Consider the following 19,130-nt stretch of genomic DNA (forward strand, 5'->3'; position numbering starts at 1 on the left):
AATAGAAAGATATCACATTTCCAAAAATGTATGCATCTAATAACATAGCTTTCAAAATATTTAAAACAAGAACTGACAGAACTAAAAGACAAATTCAAAATCACCGAAACTTTAGGATATTTATCTCAATACATGATGAAGCAAAGAGAAAAAAAGAAGTCAGGGTGTAGATTTGAACATCACAATTAACAAAATTGATACTATAAACCTGTACAGAAAATTAAACCAAACAAGAGCAAAATTCACACAATTTTCAAGTTTCATAGAACATTTATAAAAATGAACCAAATGCCATATCAAAAAGAAAGCTCAACAGAATTCAAAAGATTAAAATACTTTACAATATGTTCTATGACTAAATGGAGATAAGCTGCATATCAGTAACAAATATGTAACTAGAAAATCTCCAACCACTCGAAAATTAAACAACAAAATGCTAAGTAATTTATGAATCAAAAAAGAAATTGAAACTTGGGTAGGAAGATGAAGAAGGGCTTAAAGGAAAATTGATAGACATAAATGCATATATTAGAAAAAGAAACAACTATCAATATTTTTATTTTCTATTTCAAAAATCTAGACAAGACCAAATGAAATCTGGAGAAAGTAATAAAAATGAAATAATAAAGACCAACATCAATTTTAAAATACAGTATAAAAAAATCAACATTAAAAGTTGGTTGGCTACACACGGACTTGGGAAATATGGGAACATTAAATAGTGGGGACTCCAAAGATGAGGGAGGATCAAGGGCTAAAAAACTTCCCATTGGGTAGTATGTCCACTATCTGGGTGATGCAATCAATAGAAGCCCAAACACAGCATCATGCAATATACTCGTGTTTACAAACCTGCATACGTATCTCATGAATCTAAAATTAAATTTTTAAAAATTGAAAGTTGGTATTTTGAAAAGATTAGTAATATTTATAAATCCCTATCAAGACTATCAATGAAATCCTATTGATGAAAAGGATAATAAAAATTATTACTGTCAGAAAAAATGAGACATCATTACAAAGCCAACAGACACTGAAAAAATGAGAATATTTAAAATATATACTATGTGATAGAAAAAACAAACACCTAAAAAAAATACAACTTAACCAAAGCTGACACACACTAAAAAAAACACAATATGAACAAAACAAAACAATCCCAGTATTTAAAGAGCCATAGCTCATATTTACCAGCTCTTCACAATGAAAGATAGAACAACATGGGATATTGTGCGTTGTGTCAATAAAAAGGGATTAATAGAGGCTTGTTATAGGATTTTGGCTTGTATTAGGTGATTTATAAATAATTCAAGGAAAACGTGTTTTTCCTGGGAATTGGGTTGTGATCAGAAAGAGCAAACAATGGTTTGGTACCTTAATTTTTATCTAGAAGGTAAGAGAAATGGAATGGGACTAAACTATAATTGATGAAGAAGCAGGAGTCACTCATATTAACTGGGAGAAGAGAATGTTTGGTTACTTTTGTGGTATGGAAAGTGTTCTTGTTTTTTGTGCTCAAATATGACTGTGGTCAGAGAGTGGCCTCTCTGATGTTGGTGTTTTATGAAATATGTGTTCAACAGGAGTAGACCAAGGCCAAGCTATTAGAATCCAGCCAAATCTCAGTCTAGAGTAGTCAGGTGCTGCCTTTTTTCTTTCTCATTTACTCAAGGTACAAAAAAAGCCAAACTTCTCCATGCTGTTATAAGCTAGGAATGTGGTTATTCTTGAGGAGCAGGGTGTGGTAAATAAGTGGGCTTCTGGTGTGCTAATAAAGCTCTTACGTCTTGATCTGGGTGTTTGTACAGGTGTATTCAATTAGTAAAAATTCATTAGCTGTACATTTAGGTATTCTTTTCTTTATGAATATTTACATTTAAATAAAAAGTTAAAATTTAAAAATTATGGTTTTTTTTGACTAGTGGAACTAGTCATGAAAAGGGAAGAACAGAATGCTGCTGCCATTCTGTATCATTTGACTTTATAACCCATGCAGGTACTACTTTGATACAACATTTTTAAAAATATTTTAAAGTAAATATTATATACTCTAAAAAAGACTCTTCAGTATAAGTCCCATCTCTTACTCACAGAAAATCTTTTTTTATTTTTTGTTGTTGTACTTTAGGTTCTGGGGTACGTGTGCAGATCATGCAGGATTGTTGCATAGGTACACACATGGCAATGTGGTTTGCTGCCTCCATCCCCCCCTCATGTATATCTGGCATTTCTCCCCATGCTATCCCCCCACAACCTCCCCACCCCCCCGCTGTCCCTCCCTTGGCCCCCTCCAACAGACCCCAGTGTGTGATGCTCCCCTCCCTGTGTCCATGTGTCTTCATTGTTCAACATCCACCTACTCATAGAAAATATTAAATGTAGAATTATAGAGTCCAACATAGTCTTAACTGTATGAATTTTTAATTTACATTGGAATTAACCTGTGATGCAGTTAATTTTGTCTACTTTTTCCTCTGAACACAAAATCTGTGCTGTACTTTAGATAACTAAAGACAGAATGATTAGGCACAGGAACAAGATTTGGTCTTTGGCTCCTTTCCAGGGGAAGTGTTAATTTACTTGACTATTGTTTTCTGAACCAATATCAGGCTTAGGTATTTTGGACTTTTTTTTTCAGTCAACATGTATAATAGAATGAACATTTGGGGTGCTTGGATACATGGATATATTTAGATGAATTCACTTCTATATTTAGATGAAGTAACTTCTATTGCTTACTTCTATAACAATCAAATAAAGATTCAGGCAAGATGAATCTATAAAGTATACCCAAATCCTATCAATATTTATAGCTGAAAGCGATGTATTATGACAGAAAGTGAAAAAGAATCTATATTTTTACACCAGGCAAGGGTGCTCCACAATTTCATCTGTCTGAATTTTGGGAAATAATGCTGTATGAACGTTTACTATGACCACTCAAATTTAAACCAGGCAGTGGCCACCAGTACCTGCCATAACAATGACTGTAAAAACTGCTGTCCTAACTGATGCTTAGTATGCAGACTGCAATATTGCTAATTATTACTAATTATTTCCTTTTTATATTCCTTTGGGAAGAAGACCAAAATCAGTTAATCTTTTGTACTCAGGACACCTTTATAAGTCCAAACTCTTCAGAAATATATTATCAACTGAGTTAGATGAATTCAAGTACCATGAGAACCTCCATATAGGTCCAAATTCCATTCCATTACATAGTTAAAATTTTGATGATGGTCTCCAGTGAGAAAACTTTTCACATTGTATTGCATACCACTCAGGCACAACTAACTCAAGATGAATGGGACTTAATTAAAGGCAAATCCAAAACTGTGACACCCAAAGAACCAAATAAACCTTGTCCAAGGAGGTATCCCTAGCCCATTACAGACCAACTGCTTGTTTTACAGACACTAAATGCAAAGAAAGAAAGATATAACTAACATCTGAATACTCTCTTGGCCTATAAAAAGCAGCATGTTCCAAACCTGGAAATTTTAACATAGCCCCTACATGTTTTCAACAAATGTGGCTAGTTTTAAATCACAGCTCCTGCAAGAGGCAGCTTTGGAATTAATCGAGGCAATTGTAAAGCGATCCTTCTCTTAGGTCTTTATATCCTTCAGGTGCACAGAATTACAGATGTCTACAACTAATCTCACAGATGAGCAAATCCAATGCAATACTACAGCCATCAACTAACCACAAGTACAATTTCTGGCAATCTATAGCACTGGATATTCTGTACAATGAGCTCACTTCAAGTAGTGTTCCTGGCTGAAAATATGCCACTCTGAGACCAACTAAAATATACCTGTCCAGAGACTCATGGGTTGGAACTAGTGAACTAGCTTAAGGTCTCTTAAATTTGTGCTGAGAAATAATTTGTTGTAGGTAGTTGTCCTGTCCATTTTAAGATGTCTCTAGCATAGAGGCCTTCCACTCCAGCTGTGACAACCAAAAATGTCTCCAGACATTGCCAAATATTCTCTGGGGGACAAATTTGCTCCAAATAGAAAAACACTGATCTACCAGTCTTCAGGCCATTGGGTCACCCAGACTCAACTGGACTATCAAAGACATACAGAGAAATACCTTTTGAAAACAGAAACAACAATTAATCACAAATTTAACCTTTATGTTGCATATACACATGCTTGTCTCTGAAGCAACCATGCCTAAAGGGAGGCATCTGGACTAAAAGAACCAAGCAAAAATGTTTAGCTGTCATCTGTAGTATAATTCCTGGTTCCATATGCAAACTCAACATGGAAATAAAACAGCCATAAAGGACTGGAATGGTTAATAAAAAATACTTTTGATGTCTATTGTTCGTAAAACTTAAAACTATTAGCCAACTACATAGCCTCTCCTGCAGCAACTTTTATACAACTAGCTGGTCCAGTCTTAATCTATTTACCAACTGCAAACTGCCACATCTACCTTCTGCCTTGGCTGAGCTCCTAAGCACATAGGAAACAAAGTAGAAAAGAAAAGAGAGAGAGAGAGAGAAAGAGAATTTGATGAACTATTGCCTTGCTTTTCTATGATAAATAAATGCTTAAGGAGATTTTTGAAGAGCACATATTTGTAGAAGAGAAGTACATTCTATTCCTATAGTTATATCTGCTTTGAACACAGTACATAGAAAAGTAATTTGTATATCTTAGATTATGGACACTGGGATGTAAACAAGCTTGGCACAAACTTTGTTTTATGTGGTTCTAGGATTACCATCCTCTGTCCCCAGAGTTAACGTGCAATGAAAGGACAGTATCTGGGATATACACAAAGGGGTTAACAGACTACTTTGACATTAATTCATCCAACTCTGGGGAGAAGATGGAAAAAGTAAGATAAGGGCAGTGATTAACTCTCTTTTCCTAATTCTGACATAAACAAATTGACCTAAACAGCCTTGCACAACTATCTAGAACAGTTCAAAATGTGAACAAATAATGACATAAAATGTATCGCTCTTTTCAGGGGACCTAGTCAACACTCCACATATACCGTTGAAACCTATCACTAACCAGAACTCATTAGATTTATATTCAATGAGTCCTTCAGGACCACAGTATAGAATGACGAATGTCAAGTTGAGATGGCCCTAAAAGTTCATTTCCTCCTCAAAATAGCATACCAAGAAACTAGCTCAACAGGTCTGAGTTACCCCCAACAAAAGGCCCAGAGACTGAGCTCTGAGAGACAATCCCATTCCAGCAAGGTCACTTTCTTGATTACAAAACTTCTGTTGTTATATAGAAGCTTAGCTATTCCCTGCCCTTTATGCCCATAAAATATATTAAGAGGATAATGTCACAAAGGCAAAGGTCCCACTACTTGAGTTCTTATAACATATCAACCAGTGCTAGGCCAAGCATATCTATGTGGGGGATAATAGATTATCAAAGAATAGTGCATGCTTTGCTATTTCTCTGTTTTGCCCCAATAACACCAATTTTCTATTTAAAGTTTGCAATGCTAGCAATGTATATGGTTTACATGCATGTACATATATGTATATGTCTATATATGTATGTGTATACACTTTGCATGATATGCTTTTTAAGTTTCAAGGCATCGCTTTCTAATTGTCAAAGACAGGGCTGGGTTCCTATGCAGAAAAGGGTTAACATAGCAATCTTGAGGCTCTTTAGAAAGTGCTACTTGCAAAGTTGGCCCATAAGCAGCACCTGGTAACTTAGATTTTGGGAGAGTTCCCACCATCCTCAAAACTCAAAAAAGTAGCTCACTGTGCCTAAACTGTTTGTACAAACAATATGTTTGTACAAACAATACTCCCTGCTTTCCTTCAGGGAGTCCAGAATTTTGTAATGTGCTAGAAAAAGTGTGCTTACATAATCAATCCCCAGTAAACTATAGGTACTAGATCTCTACTGAGCTTTCCTGATTAACAACATTTTACACATATTGTCACAACGTATTGCTAAAGGAATCAAGCACAGCATGTGTGACACCACTGGAAGAGGACTCTTGAAAGCTTGCACCTGGTTTAATTACTTACTTTGGAAATTTTAAAAATATTTACACTCCGAAAAGTGTCAACTATTTACCTTGAGCAACCAGATCTCGTCTCAATAATGGATAAAGAACAGGTTCTACACCATCCATCTCTTGTATAATAAGGGTTTTCCCAAAACGTACTGCTAATTCAAGAGCTGTGATAAAATTGCTATCCTAATTGAATAAAAAAAGAATACACGTTAATTCTTTTATTACTTCAATATTTACAAATATCCTTAAGGATTATAAATGAAGATATTAACAGAAATAATATGAATAATAATTATTCATGATTGTTTTTCTACACATAAGTATTTGGTGATGAATTATTTTAGTTGAATTATCAAAAAAATTTCACAATTTAAACACACAAATGAAAATTTTAACATTTTTACAATTGCTGTTAAAAAAGAAAACCATATAAACTGAGATCTAACCTCCTTACCAATATTTACGTGTATTTTGGTGTATGGTACATATTGTTAACTATGAGCACAACGTTGCAAAACAGATCTCTAGAACTTTCTCATCTTGCATGACTATAACCACTGAATACTACTAACTCTCTATTTCCCCTCAAATACAAAAGCCTTTCTTCAATTTTCTACAATAATTTCAAATTGTTATAGAAACACAATTTCAAATTCTATATGCAATAAATTACACACCTAGGTATTAATAAAAACCCTACTTTGCTTATGTTCAGAATCACACATTGAATGGGGGGTAAAAAGGCAAGATGATGAATTCTAGCAAACTTTTCTTGGTGTAATAGGTCTAACAATTCTGAAAAGAACCTTCAGACAAAATTCGATAACATAATCAAGGATTTTAAGGCTTTCTAGATAGGGAAGAAATAATTTTAAATATCACCCAAGGAGTGTGTGTGTGTGTGTGTATGTGTTGTGTGTATATATAAATTATGTAGATATATAAAAATACAGTTACTTGTATGTATATAACCATATATCTACATTTATAACTATGTATAGTTACAGTTTTAGTCATATATATAATATTGCAAACCATAAATGATTTGCATATTTGCAAACCATAAATGATTATTAAAGTATTTTTATATATTATTTCATTTATAATTCTTCTTACCACAAAAAAATAAGGTAGATATCCCCACTTTACAAACAAAGTAACTTTTAGAGGTAATTTTTTAAACAGCTGAAAATATCTATGAAAAGTAATCATATACTAGGTCTTCTTTAAAAAAAAAATAACCTAACCAAAAATAATTTCCTTTGCAAGATAAACATGAAACTGATAAGTCACTACCAAGAAGACTAAGATTACATTTCACTGACCAATTATCAAATCTTGGTATCCATTAAAGATGTCTGTCAAGGAGTTAAAGAAATTGGAAATTATGAGAGGCATTCGGAGAAACTGTAAACATGCTAAAAGGCGAGAAGTCTTTTCTGATTCTCCAAGCTAAGTTAGAAGCTCCTACTTCTACAGCATCTTATACTTGTGACATTAGTCTTAACTTAGTGCAAAGCTTATTTAGTTGTTTCTCTAACCTACTAGACCGTCATCTTCAAAAGGGAAGGAACTCACTATTAAATTCCCACAGCTTAGATCAATACCCAGAATCAAATAAATATTGTTATCTCTTTTTTACAAATTAGAAAACTGAAGCTAAGAGTTGTATCTCTTGCCCCAGGTCCGATACAATAGGACCCACTGTTGAATCTATGTTTTCTGATTACAGACTCCAAGATCTTTTCACTATAAGATGTCATTCCTAATTGGTATGTAAATTATAAGTAATACATACCTGCTGATTAATAACTTCTAAACGTGAGTCTTTCAGATGTGTTTTTAACCACTCTGTAGCTTGGGAAGAAGGATCTATAAGAAATGGGCACACTCGACTCTAGTCCAAAAAAAAGGAAAAGTAATATTTTTAAATGATTATAAGCTTTCATTTAAATGGAAATAGTGTTCCAGAAATTATATCAATTACAAAATGAGCTTTTCTCTCAAGCTTTGGAGGACACAAATATATAATAACCATGAAAAAGAAACAAAAATACTATTTTTAGCTGCATCAGAAGCCATATTAATAAATTTTCAGTGACCAGGATTTATATATTAGGTAATTACATTTAGCCACAGTATAGAGAGTATAGCTGTACTTAACACACAATAACACAGAAAATGTGTATTAACATTATGCCAAACATGAGCTTTAGTCTCAAACTGATGTCACTTGCACCATTCTTTTTGGCTTTTGAAATACACAGTCAAATTATTCCCTAACTATATATATTCTTTGTTTGAATAAAAACCATAAAGACCTTAAAAAAGAAGTATGAGCAAACCATTAAAATACTACTAATTATCAATATAATTGTTTACATTTTAAGAAATTAATTCTTCTAAAGCAGTACACATCTAATATTATTACTAAAGGAGCATCGTAGAAGAGAAAATTACATGGGCTGTAGGTTAAGATCTAATGAAATGAACTAAAAACCAAATTCATTACAGAACATCCTGCACTAATTAAATTCTTTAAAAAAGGAAGTTAAAAACCAGTGAAAGTGCTCTCCCCACACAATGGCACTTAGAAGACAGATGAAAGCCAATTATGTATGTATAAAATATATATCATATATATGACAAATTTAAGTCATCTAACAATCACTGCTACTTAGTAAGATTTAAACGGACCTAGTTTTTCTTAAGTTTTCACATGTAGTTGAAAAATGTAATAAAATTGTGTGCATATAAGAATAAGAGAACACACATGAAAGTCAGAGTAAACTGAAAACTTAAAATGGGATACAGCAGTCCCCCTTATCTACAATTCCTCTTTTCATGGTTTCAGTTACTCATGGTCAACTACAGTCCAAAAATAGGTAAGTACAGGACAATAAGATATTTTGGCAGACAGAAAGACTACATTTACTTTACTTTTATTACCGCATACTCTTATAGTTGTTCTATTTTATCAGTGTTGTTAATCTCTTACTGTGCCTAACTTATACATTGAACTTTATTATAGTATGTTTAGGATAAAACATAGTATGTATGTATATATACACATGCATGTATAACAGTGGTATGTGCTGAATACAATGAGAAATTTTTCTTCAAAGTTTTAGCTTGCTTAAGTTTCCTTGTCCTTTGTTTCTGCTTTCAAGGCCAGACTTCCTTACTCTCTGTGCTCCCCCTCCCCTGGTGAACAACCTTCCAGCCAGTCCTTATCAATAGAGCCCACATTCCACATCTGCTATCCACTCTGTGAATTATCCCTCCCATCACCGTGGCTACTCCCACCGAAACTGATCTTCCCGCCTTTCCACCAGTGTAACCGCATTCCTGCACTTTTCAAGTTAGCCAACCAGGTTCGGATTAGATAGTGCAGTCCAACCCTAGCCAACAGGGGAATGACACAGCAGTAGGGGCTACCTGCATCAGGGATAAGAACCCCCCCAGTTCAGGTGTGCTCTCGCCGTTGCTCCATCTGTGACATGCAGCCTTCTATAGAAGTAAATTGTCTTGCCGAGAAAATTCTTTGTCTAAGTGCTAGTTCTTTTTTGGCACCCAGGAACAAGCATTTGTTTCTAACAGTATGTATTTGTGTATAAAATAGTATGTATGTGTTATATAAAAATGTATAACCCCATATATATATGGGGTTCAGTACTACCTGAACTTTCAGGCATCTACTGAGGGTCTTGGAACACATCCCCAGTAGAAAAGGGGGGAACACTGTTATATCTAATAAGAACATACGTGTTATCTCAGTGGCACACCAAGAGGGAGAGAGATAGTGGGAATTATCTGCCCTGTGGATAAATAGTTTTATATTACCAATGTTGTTTAGAATTGCTAGCACACGGTGATAATAAAGAGATGAATTACTTTAAAACAGCTTTATTATTATGTTAAAATTCTCCACAGACAAGGTACCTTGTTTTCACTTGCACCCAAAGTAGACTACTCCCATCATACCTCCTGCCATGTTACACTGCATGATTGTCAGCCAGCATCTATTTCTAGAGGTTTTATTTACTGTTCCATCATGTAAATATATTATTTGAAGCAAAATGACATGCTTAATAAATAGCCTGTGAAGTGTTACCATGGTTCTACACCTAGGTTTTTTATCTAATTTTATGCTAGCATTCCATAGCAAACATTTCACAATTTGACACTTTGCCTAACTACAAAAGTAATTATTTTAAACTTTTTAAAAGTTCTTACCCATGATTTCAAACCAATGATCTGATGCAGTTAAATGAAAAGAAGAAAGGTAATGTTTCAAAATGGTTTTAGCAAAGAAAACATGCTTAAGAATTTCAAAGGGCACTTACAAGTTTGTTGTCATCTTATTTATACTTTTCCAGAAAGGTTTAGATAAGATTTCTATGGTACATTTTATCTCTTTAGTCCATGATTAAATATAGTTAAATTCTACCTTTAACTAACTATAATCAACCCCAAAATGTTGAGCTTTTGTTTATTCATTTGTTCATTAATTCACCTACTATATGTTGGATAATAACTTTAGTAAGATAATACAAGAATTACAGAAATTAATAAAATACATTCCCTTAACCTCAATAACTTTACCTGCAATAAAGATGCAAAAATAAAAATGTCATCATCAAGAGGGACACAAGTCGCTACTGAAGGATGACAGGTGAAGTCAATGGCTAGAAAACAATTCAAGTCAAACTAAGCTAAGAGAAATTAGCTAGGCAAAGAAGTGAAGAAAGAAAAACATTTCAGGCAAAAACAACAGCATGATATAGAGGTGAATAAAAAAAGTTTGGAGTGTTTGGAAAACTTACAGCACTCCGATATAGCTGAAGAAAAACAAATACGGGCAAAAATGATCCATATAAAATGGCAGGAGTAATCTGGAGTCTGTCCGATCATGATCAACATTTTATGCCATGTCTAAGGATATTGAAATTTTTATACTGAAGGCAATGGGAAATCACTAAAATATATTAATTGAGGCAATATTATGATCAGATTAATGTTTTAGAAAAATCACTCCAATCACAGTAAAGGAGTGGTACTGGAGACAAGTAACCAGCTGGTATAAAGATGTATTTATCCAGATACAAAATGATGAAGGCACAAATGAAGCCACTAGCAGTGGATGTGATTAAAACAGGATAAATTCATGAGACATTTGAGAAATAAATTTGACAAGATTAGTTGAATAATTACTGAATGAAAAATTAAAGAGGCATATTAAGAATGACGTGCAGGGTTGTAGCTTACATTACTGAGAAAAACTGTGATATCTCTGTTGGTAGAAAATAAGAGAAGCAGGTTATAGGGAGTGAGAGAGAAAGAAAAAAGAGTTTTATAGTGAAGAGCTACCTTGCCTACCCTGCATATCCCACTAAATGTATTTCTGATGGGTTATCAATATGAACAGATGATCTAAGCCAACCAATTAGAATCCATTTGGGAGAGTGGCATATTATCTTTGGTGCAGAGGGAGTGAATGACATATCTTTAGTCTGGAAATATAAACTCTAATAATGATAAAAATGGAGTCACCAATGGTCAAGGTTAACAAAGGGTAAAGAGAACCTGAGAATAAATCCATCTCTTAAGACGGAGATAGAGCTCTCTTGGTAAAAGTTATTTTAATTCAAGAACTTGCCCCAACCTTTTAGACATGCCACAATGTCCAGCTAATTTTTATATTTTTAGTAGAGAGAAGGTTTCACCATGTTGGCCAGGATGGTCTCAAACTTCTGACCTCAGGTGATCTGCCCACCTCAGCCTCCCAAAGTCCTGGGATTACAGGCATAAGCCACCATGCCCGGCCAACTTTAGCCCAGTTAATGAGGAGATGTATTATCCCTCTGAATCACAAATGCATTTTACTTATCATGTCTAGCCATCTTTTCCCAGTAGCCCAATTAATATATATTTAGAGATTTAATTTTACATACATGGTGATGTTAATGAGTTGATGTTACAGATTATGTGCTATCCAATCACACCCTTAAACTAAAACTAATTTTAAATCTAGTATACCTTACAACTGAGATGGAGTGTTGACCATAATGGCAAATTCGTTTCAACAAAAAAATTACCCTAAAAAATGTTTCCACTGATTTTTGTTTTGTCATATAAATGCAGGCAATTATCTAAAAGGAACTTACCAACATTAAATACAAAGTAAAATCTAAGCTTATTAATTTCAAAAGCAATTTTCCCATATGTATCATGAAAAACAATTCAAAATATAAAATTAAGCATTTTCAATTAATATCAGTAAAAAAATTATTCTGATAAACATATTTTGTCTAGACTTACCACCCTCCCCTTGTTTTTTATGGAATACAAAAGAATTCTTAAACTTTTTCTTTTAACTTGCAATCAATTGCTTTCTTGGATTATTGAAGCATGAAGAAGAAGTGGCTATGAAACCTTGGGGCGGGAATAACAAATATAATAAAAAGCAATAGTTTGTTATAATGTAATATGTTTATTTATATAAGTATTTAGAGTGTTATATTTGTGATTCCACTGTGAAAATAATAATGAAAAATTTTTAAAAAGTAAATTTAAAAACAGGCTAAATAAAGTTAAAAGAGGGCAAAACTATTCAACTAGTGGTCAGCAACTTCTCTACTGGTAAGTTACCAATATAGTGGGCTGAAGTATAGTCAGCTGATTAATAGGTCTAATAAAACAGAACAAATTATCAAGGAAGGAACAGGACCCATAATATGAATCTTATAATCCATTTTATACTACATACGAGGAGCACTTTTAACGTTCACGCTTTCTTTGACACTATGGAGTTACAGAAAAAGAATAAGGAAATAGTGTGTAGGCAGAGAGAAGGATTGCAGAGAGGAAAAGGAATACTAATATTTATTATGAAATATAAATTATTGACAGAAAGAACACAAAAATCACATTATCAAGAAGTAAAAAGTATCTTCCAAGTGCCACGTCAGAAAAGTAAACCAAGTTAATGGGAAAAAATCAAACTTTATACAAAGTGGTTATTTGTGTACATGGCTTTGAATTTGGTTTTCACATTCACTGACAATAAGGTTATGTTATTTTTCATTTTAAGTAGCTTCTGGAAAATGTGCACTATGTGACAGAAAAATTTTCCAAAATATGTGTATGATTATCTCTAATAAGCCACAACTTATCTTCAATTTTTATAATTTTGTTTGGCAAAATAAAATAAAAATATAAAATTTATGAAGTCATATATTCTAGTCCATACTCACGAAGAAACTATATAACCAATGAATTGGATATCACTACAATATTTCTATTACTATTAATAGAAAATACAATTTACAATATTTTACCATGAAAAGAATGCCACTTTAGTTTATACTTTTATATTAAGGTAAAAAATAAATTATACCGGAAGTTTTACATTCACTAGCTGAATCATTAATGAGTTTTCATTAGCAAAATATTTTTATTTTAATGTAACTAAGAAAAGGGTAACTGTGAAAAACTAAGAATATGAAGAACACAATTTCTACAGCAAGCTTGAAAATAAAACATTTCTAACAAAAATTTAACATAAATTAACTACCTGTAATATTACAAGAGCATTTTCTATGGAAAGGTCATCTGATGGTAGGCCTTCACTTTTCCAAATTAACTGTTCACTTTCAGTACAAAGAAATCGCCTCAGATCAAATTCTGAAAAGTTGAAGATATTGATAATCACTACAGCAATCTTATACTTGATGAATGGAAGGAAATAAAGCTATTTATTCCAAAACAAAAGTCATACATCAGTCCTTAAACTTGAAACCCATTCTTCCACATTTAACACCCAATCCCAAGGAGAAAAAAGTCAAAAACAAAAACAAAAATTGCAAAGGAATGGAACTCAGTGAAGTCCTATTTCTTTGAGTAAATGTTTCACAAACTAAAATAATTTTGTAAAATAGCAGTAAAATCATGAGGAATTTCAAAGTTTATTTTTTAATAAATAATGAATAAAATTTTTAAAATAAGTATTTATTTATAAGTTATTTCAGCCTATGAAACAACATTATTATAAAAATAAAAGTAATATAATATTTAATTGCATCCATGCGGTATCAAAAATAATTCAGTCATCTCAGTTTTTTACAGTGATTTAAGAATAGAAAAATCATCATCATAAAGCAATTTCAAGAACATTTGTGGAATTCGTCAAATCTAAATTAGCTAGGGTATCTTTGAGACCTATAAAAAATTGTGCCCATTTAAAAAAGGTAAAGTAACAGAGAACAAAAGGTCCATTTTTAGTATACTGAAACTTTAAATTCAGGAATAACTAAATACAAACTCTCAAGACCAGCTGACTTGGTCCATTCTTCCAAACAGGTTTTTCTCAGACACTCAGGAGCAGCAGAAAGATATGTAATAAATGCAGCAGCAAGTTGAGCTCTTTTAGGAAGAGTAGCTAATTCCTCTGTTATCTCTACAACCTGGAAAAAACAGAGAGAAGAAAGAAGGAGATAATATGAGTATGTTCTAACATTAAAGATGTGGTGGGGGCGGGGAATCACATATTGGCTTAAGTAGTAACTCCTTGTTTTGAATATAACAGTCAAAACATAAAAGTATCAAAAAGATCTCAGACTCTGCTGTCGTTTTTAAAGTATGAAATCCTGGCCGGGTAAGGTGGCTCACGCCTGTAATCTCGCACTTTGGGAGGCTGAGGTGGGTAGATCACCTGAGGTCAGGAGTTTGAGACCAGCCTGACCAACAAGGTGAAACCCTGTCTCTGCTAAAAATACAAAAAATTAGCTTGGCATAGTGGCAGGCACCTGTAGTTACAGCTACTTGGGAGGCTGTGAGAGAAGAGTTGCAACCTCCAAAGAGGTGGAGGTTGCAGTGAGCAGAGATCATGCCACTGCACTCCAGCCTGGCCAATGGAGCGAGGCTCCATCTCAAAAAAAAAAAAAAAAAAAGTATGAAATCTTAATATATTTGTAGAAACAAACATATTTAGTCATTGAAAGTTCTTACTGATTTTAAAGAAGGCAGAACTTTCATCCCAACCACAGTTAAATGTTGTGAGTTTGCATCACTTTGTAAATGAAGATTAAGACATAGAGTATGAACAAAGGGACAAAACAAAGGTACAGCATGAAGATCCATTAGCAAAAAGTGTACTGTAAAAGTACAAGATTCAGCAGAAAGAGTAGTAAGGAAAGAAGAGAGAGTTAATTTAAGGCAAATTGTGAAAGGTTTTCCATGACATGCAAAGGAGTTTGTTTTTTTGTTTTTCTTTGTTTTTTTTTGAGACAGAGTTTCACTCTTGTTGCCCAGGCTGGAGTGCAATGACACAATCTCCGCTGACTGCAACCTCCATCTCCCAGGTTGAAGTGATTCTCCTGCCTCAGTCTCCCAAGTAACTGGGATTACAGGCATGTGCCACCACACTTGGCTAATTTTTGTATTTTTAGTAGAGACGGGGTTTCTTCATGTTGGTCAGGCTGGTCTTGAACTCCTAACTTCAGGTGATCCACCCACTTCGGCCTCCCAAAGTGCTGGGATTTACAGGCGTGAGCCATTGCACCCAGCAGGAGTTTCTATTTTAAACTGTGACATAAGCCATTGAAAGGGTTTAAGCAAGCAATGAGTAATGTAATCAGATTGGATTTCAATAATTCAGCTGACAAATGAAGGGTGAACTAATAAAGGGTCAGATAGGAGGAAGACATAAAAAAAATTCAGATGAGAAAAGAAAAGAAATTGGCATTAGAGGGCAAATATAAACAATTTTGGCAAATATAAACAATTTTGCAAATGAATATGACAAGTAAACAGGGAAGAGTCTAAGACAACCCATACGTTTTTAGTATTGATGCCTGAAGAAAGATGCCTCCAGTGAAATAGAAAATAAAGGGGACTTGGAATGAGAAAAAGAAAATAATTTAGACATATTGGGTTTGAGTTCCTGAGAGACAATTAAATGCAAATGTCTAATGTTTAGTTGGAAATAAACATTTAAAACTCAGTAGTCTGGAAATGTAGCTGGTCATTATTACAGTGTAGGTAATATTATAATGGGATGAGATAACCCCCAAAGTAGTTGCAGAAAAAGCTGCTGTGGAAGAGAATAGCAAGGACAATCAACATTACTTGGTAAGCAGATGAGGAGGGTCAGGAAAGGGAAGGGAGGTTAACTGATTTCAGAAATAAACCAAGAAAAAACAAGAGACAACACTAACAAAGTCAAAATAATAAAATATTCCAAGAAAAAATAAATAGCCAACAGTGTCAAATCACAAAATTACTGTCCTGAGGAAGGAAATTTTTTTTAAAAATTCTAGGGAGTACTAAGTTTTCCATCTACTCATTTTCAGGCTGCCCATCTCTCAATAACACGGGAAACTGAAAGGAAAATAGGCTGCTTTGCCTAAAATCTATTCATATAAAGACAGTTTGTTTAAAGATTAATTCACATAATGGCCATTTATAACTAGATTACTTATCCTGAGCCAGGTGCAAATTAATGGATCTTTCTCTCCTTTTCCCTAACATACATTATATTATAGATTTCCTGTGTTTTAAAGAAAGACTCTTCATGACCCCTTTCTCAAACAAACCTGTGCATTCCATCTCTTATGTTCTCTATCAAGCTGATTAATTAAGACTTCTGCAGCTTTGATTGTTTCTTGTGCTTTGCTTACTTCAGCCTCAAGTTTGGCAGCTTCTGAAGTCCTGCTCTGAAATCTATGTAAACATTAAAATTTAATTAAAAGCAAAAAGGATTTGAGAGAGATTTAATGAAATTATCCACAGCTAATAAATGTTTATGCCATAATTTAATTAATACTATTAATGTTTCCATATGAAATATCATTGAGACAAATAGACCAACACATATATATATATATGTAAATAAACACACACACACACAAAGTGTAGCATTCTCTACCTCAAAAAACTTGACAGGTTTGGGAAGCCAAGGCGGGCAGATCACCTGAGGTCAGGAGTTCGAGACCAGCCTGACCAAAATGGAGAAACTGTCTCTAATAAAAATACAAAAAAATTAGCCGGGCATGGTGGCACATGCCTATAATCCCAGCTACTAGGGAGGCTGAGCCAGAAAAATCGCTTGAATCCTGGAGATGGAGGTTATGGTGAGCGGAGATCCCACCATTGCACTCCAGCCTCGGCAACAAGAGCGAAACTCTGTCTCAAAAAAAAAAAAAAAACTTGAAAAACACTTGACAGGGCCTCCATGTTCTACTATATTATATACAAATTTGACAATACAGCATTCAAGGACTGTCCTAAACATCCAATCTGTCTTTCTAGTTTTATTTAATTATATTACTGATCAGCAAAACCATTAATATATGTCAATATCAGAAGAATTTTACATGATCAGTAAATATCCTATCCTTTATCTCCAGTGTTCTTCAGAATGTTTCATTTGCCTAGAGTATCTTCCAATCACACACTTCCTCACCCTACAGCCCAACCTCCTCTAATATTTACCACTGAAAATACAAATAAAATTTCAAAATTCATTTCAGTACATTATATATAACCTCTCCCTATATTCATTGATCTTTATAATTTTCTTTTTATTGTCCTTGAAAAATGTATGCAATTTTATTAAATATAATAGTAATATTTGACATGATTATTTAGTCATTAAACAAGTATGTAAGTGCTTATAATATGCTCAGGGTGGTATCAAGAGTCAAAAAAGTAGCATTTAATTCTCCAGAACAGTTCAAGTTAAACATTATAAATCTTATGTTATACATATGTAAAGTTAAACCCAAAGAAATTATTGCCCAGGCTCTCATCAATAATCAGAAGAGGATCTAAAATTCATATACAGATGTGGCTGGCATTAAGTTGCATGTACTTTACAGTACATTTCATTGTCTCTCTAAGTGCCTTCTTCTTTCCTTCCCTAGACATAAGACTCTAGAACCAACTTGTCCAATATGAACAAATAGCCACTAGCCACTTTGTACCTATATAAATTTAAATTAATTAAAGATAAATAAAATTTTAAATTCAATTCATCAGTCATATTACAAACACTGCCAAGTGCTCAGTAGCCACATATCACTATTGGATACCATATTGGATAACACAGATCACAGAAAATTTCCATAATCTCATGAAGTTCCATTAAACAGCACTGTTCTAAAACCTGGAAATGGAAAGCTCATCTTTATTCAACACAACAGTGCATACTCTACCATGAACAAGGTTTTGCAATAAATATTTGTTGCATTAAATCAACTCTCATAACTCTGTATAAGCTGTATTAGAAATGAAAATCATCTCTTTAATTTTGTAAAATTAGAATTCAAAAATTTATAGATCATGCTTATTTTTCAATTCCCTTATTCTTTGTTGATATATAAGAAAGCAAAACTGTTATTCATGGTCTAGAGTCAATTAAACCTTAATTAAGGATCATAACAAGTAACAGCATGGTTACCAACATTAATTCATTCTTGAGAATGACTCTATAATGAAAAATATCATTCTGTTTTATTTAAAATTAAAAGTTAATTTCAAAAGGTCTTATAATAATCCTTCCAAAATAATGGTAGTATGCTGCAATGGTTAAGAGTAGAAACTTTATGGAATTAGACAAATCTAGTATCTAACATGGCTTAGTATTTTACTAGCAGCTCAACCTTATACAAAAAAGACTAGATAATTTTAACCTTCCTAATCTGCAAAATAGAAATATATTTACTTCTCATTATTGTTTTAAGGATTAAATAAATATATAAATTACCCAGTACAATACCTAACACAGCAAGTGACTAATAAATGAAGTCAAAACATTGCTATAATATGCTAAATACTCAATAAATATTTAATAATTAGATGAATATTAAGTGCTGATTGTGAGCATATGACAGTGAAAATAATACATTATACTTATTTTCCTTATACTTCTCTAATAATAACTGGAAAAAAATGATGTGATTTCTTTCCTATATTTCTAACATAATACTTGTTAGGGAATATTGAAAACAGTGGGTTTATCAGTTTGGGGTTTTCTTTTTGGTTTGCTTTTTTTCTGCAAGTATTTCTCTATAAGCATATATTAGAGAGACAGAAAAAAAGAGAGTAAG

The 19,130-nt window shown here is 33.2% G+C and overlaps 1 protein-coding gene across 6 annotated transcripts in view; it reads right to left on the reverse strand.

Annotated features, from left to right (window-relative positions):
* The window catches only part of DYNC2H1 (dynein cytoplasmic 2 heavy chain 1), a 396,897-nt gene that overhangs the window by 250,425 nt on the left and 127,342 nt on the right, over positions 1–19,130 (reverse strand). For 5 of the 6 annotated variants that reach the window (XM_032285741.1, XM_032285742.1, XM_032285743.1 and 2 more), the window contains exons 61-66: positions 16,617–16,743; positions 14,345–14,486; positions 13,598–13,707; positions 10,258–10,278; positions 7,820–7,918; positions 6,081–6,204 (exon numbers count right to left, since the gene is read on the reverse strand). In XM_032285741.1, the coding sequence (XP_032141632.1) occupies positions 6,081–6,204; positions 7,820–7,918; positions 10,258–10,278; positions 13,598–13,707; positions 14,345–14,486; positions 16,617–16,743 (623 nt within the window). The remainder of the gene's footprint in view (positions 1–6,080; positions 6,205–7,819; positions 7,919–10,257; positions 10,279–13,597; positions 13,708–14,344; positions 14,487–16,616; positions 16,744–19,130) is intronic. The other variant, XM_032285740.1, reaches the window with a different exon arrangement.

The sequence above is a fragment of the Sapajus apella genome, unplaced genomic scaffold, assembly GCF_009761245.1.
Source record: "Sapajus apella isolate SASKATOON/1434 unplaced genomic scaffold, GSC_monkey_1.0 scaffold16, whole genome shotgun sequence".
NCBI lineage: Eukaryota > Metazoa > Chordata > Mammalia > Primates > Cebidae > Sapajus > Sapajus apella.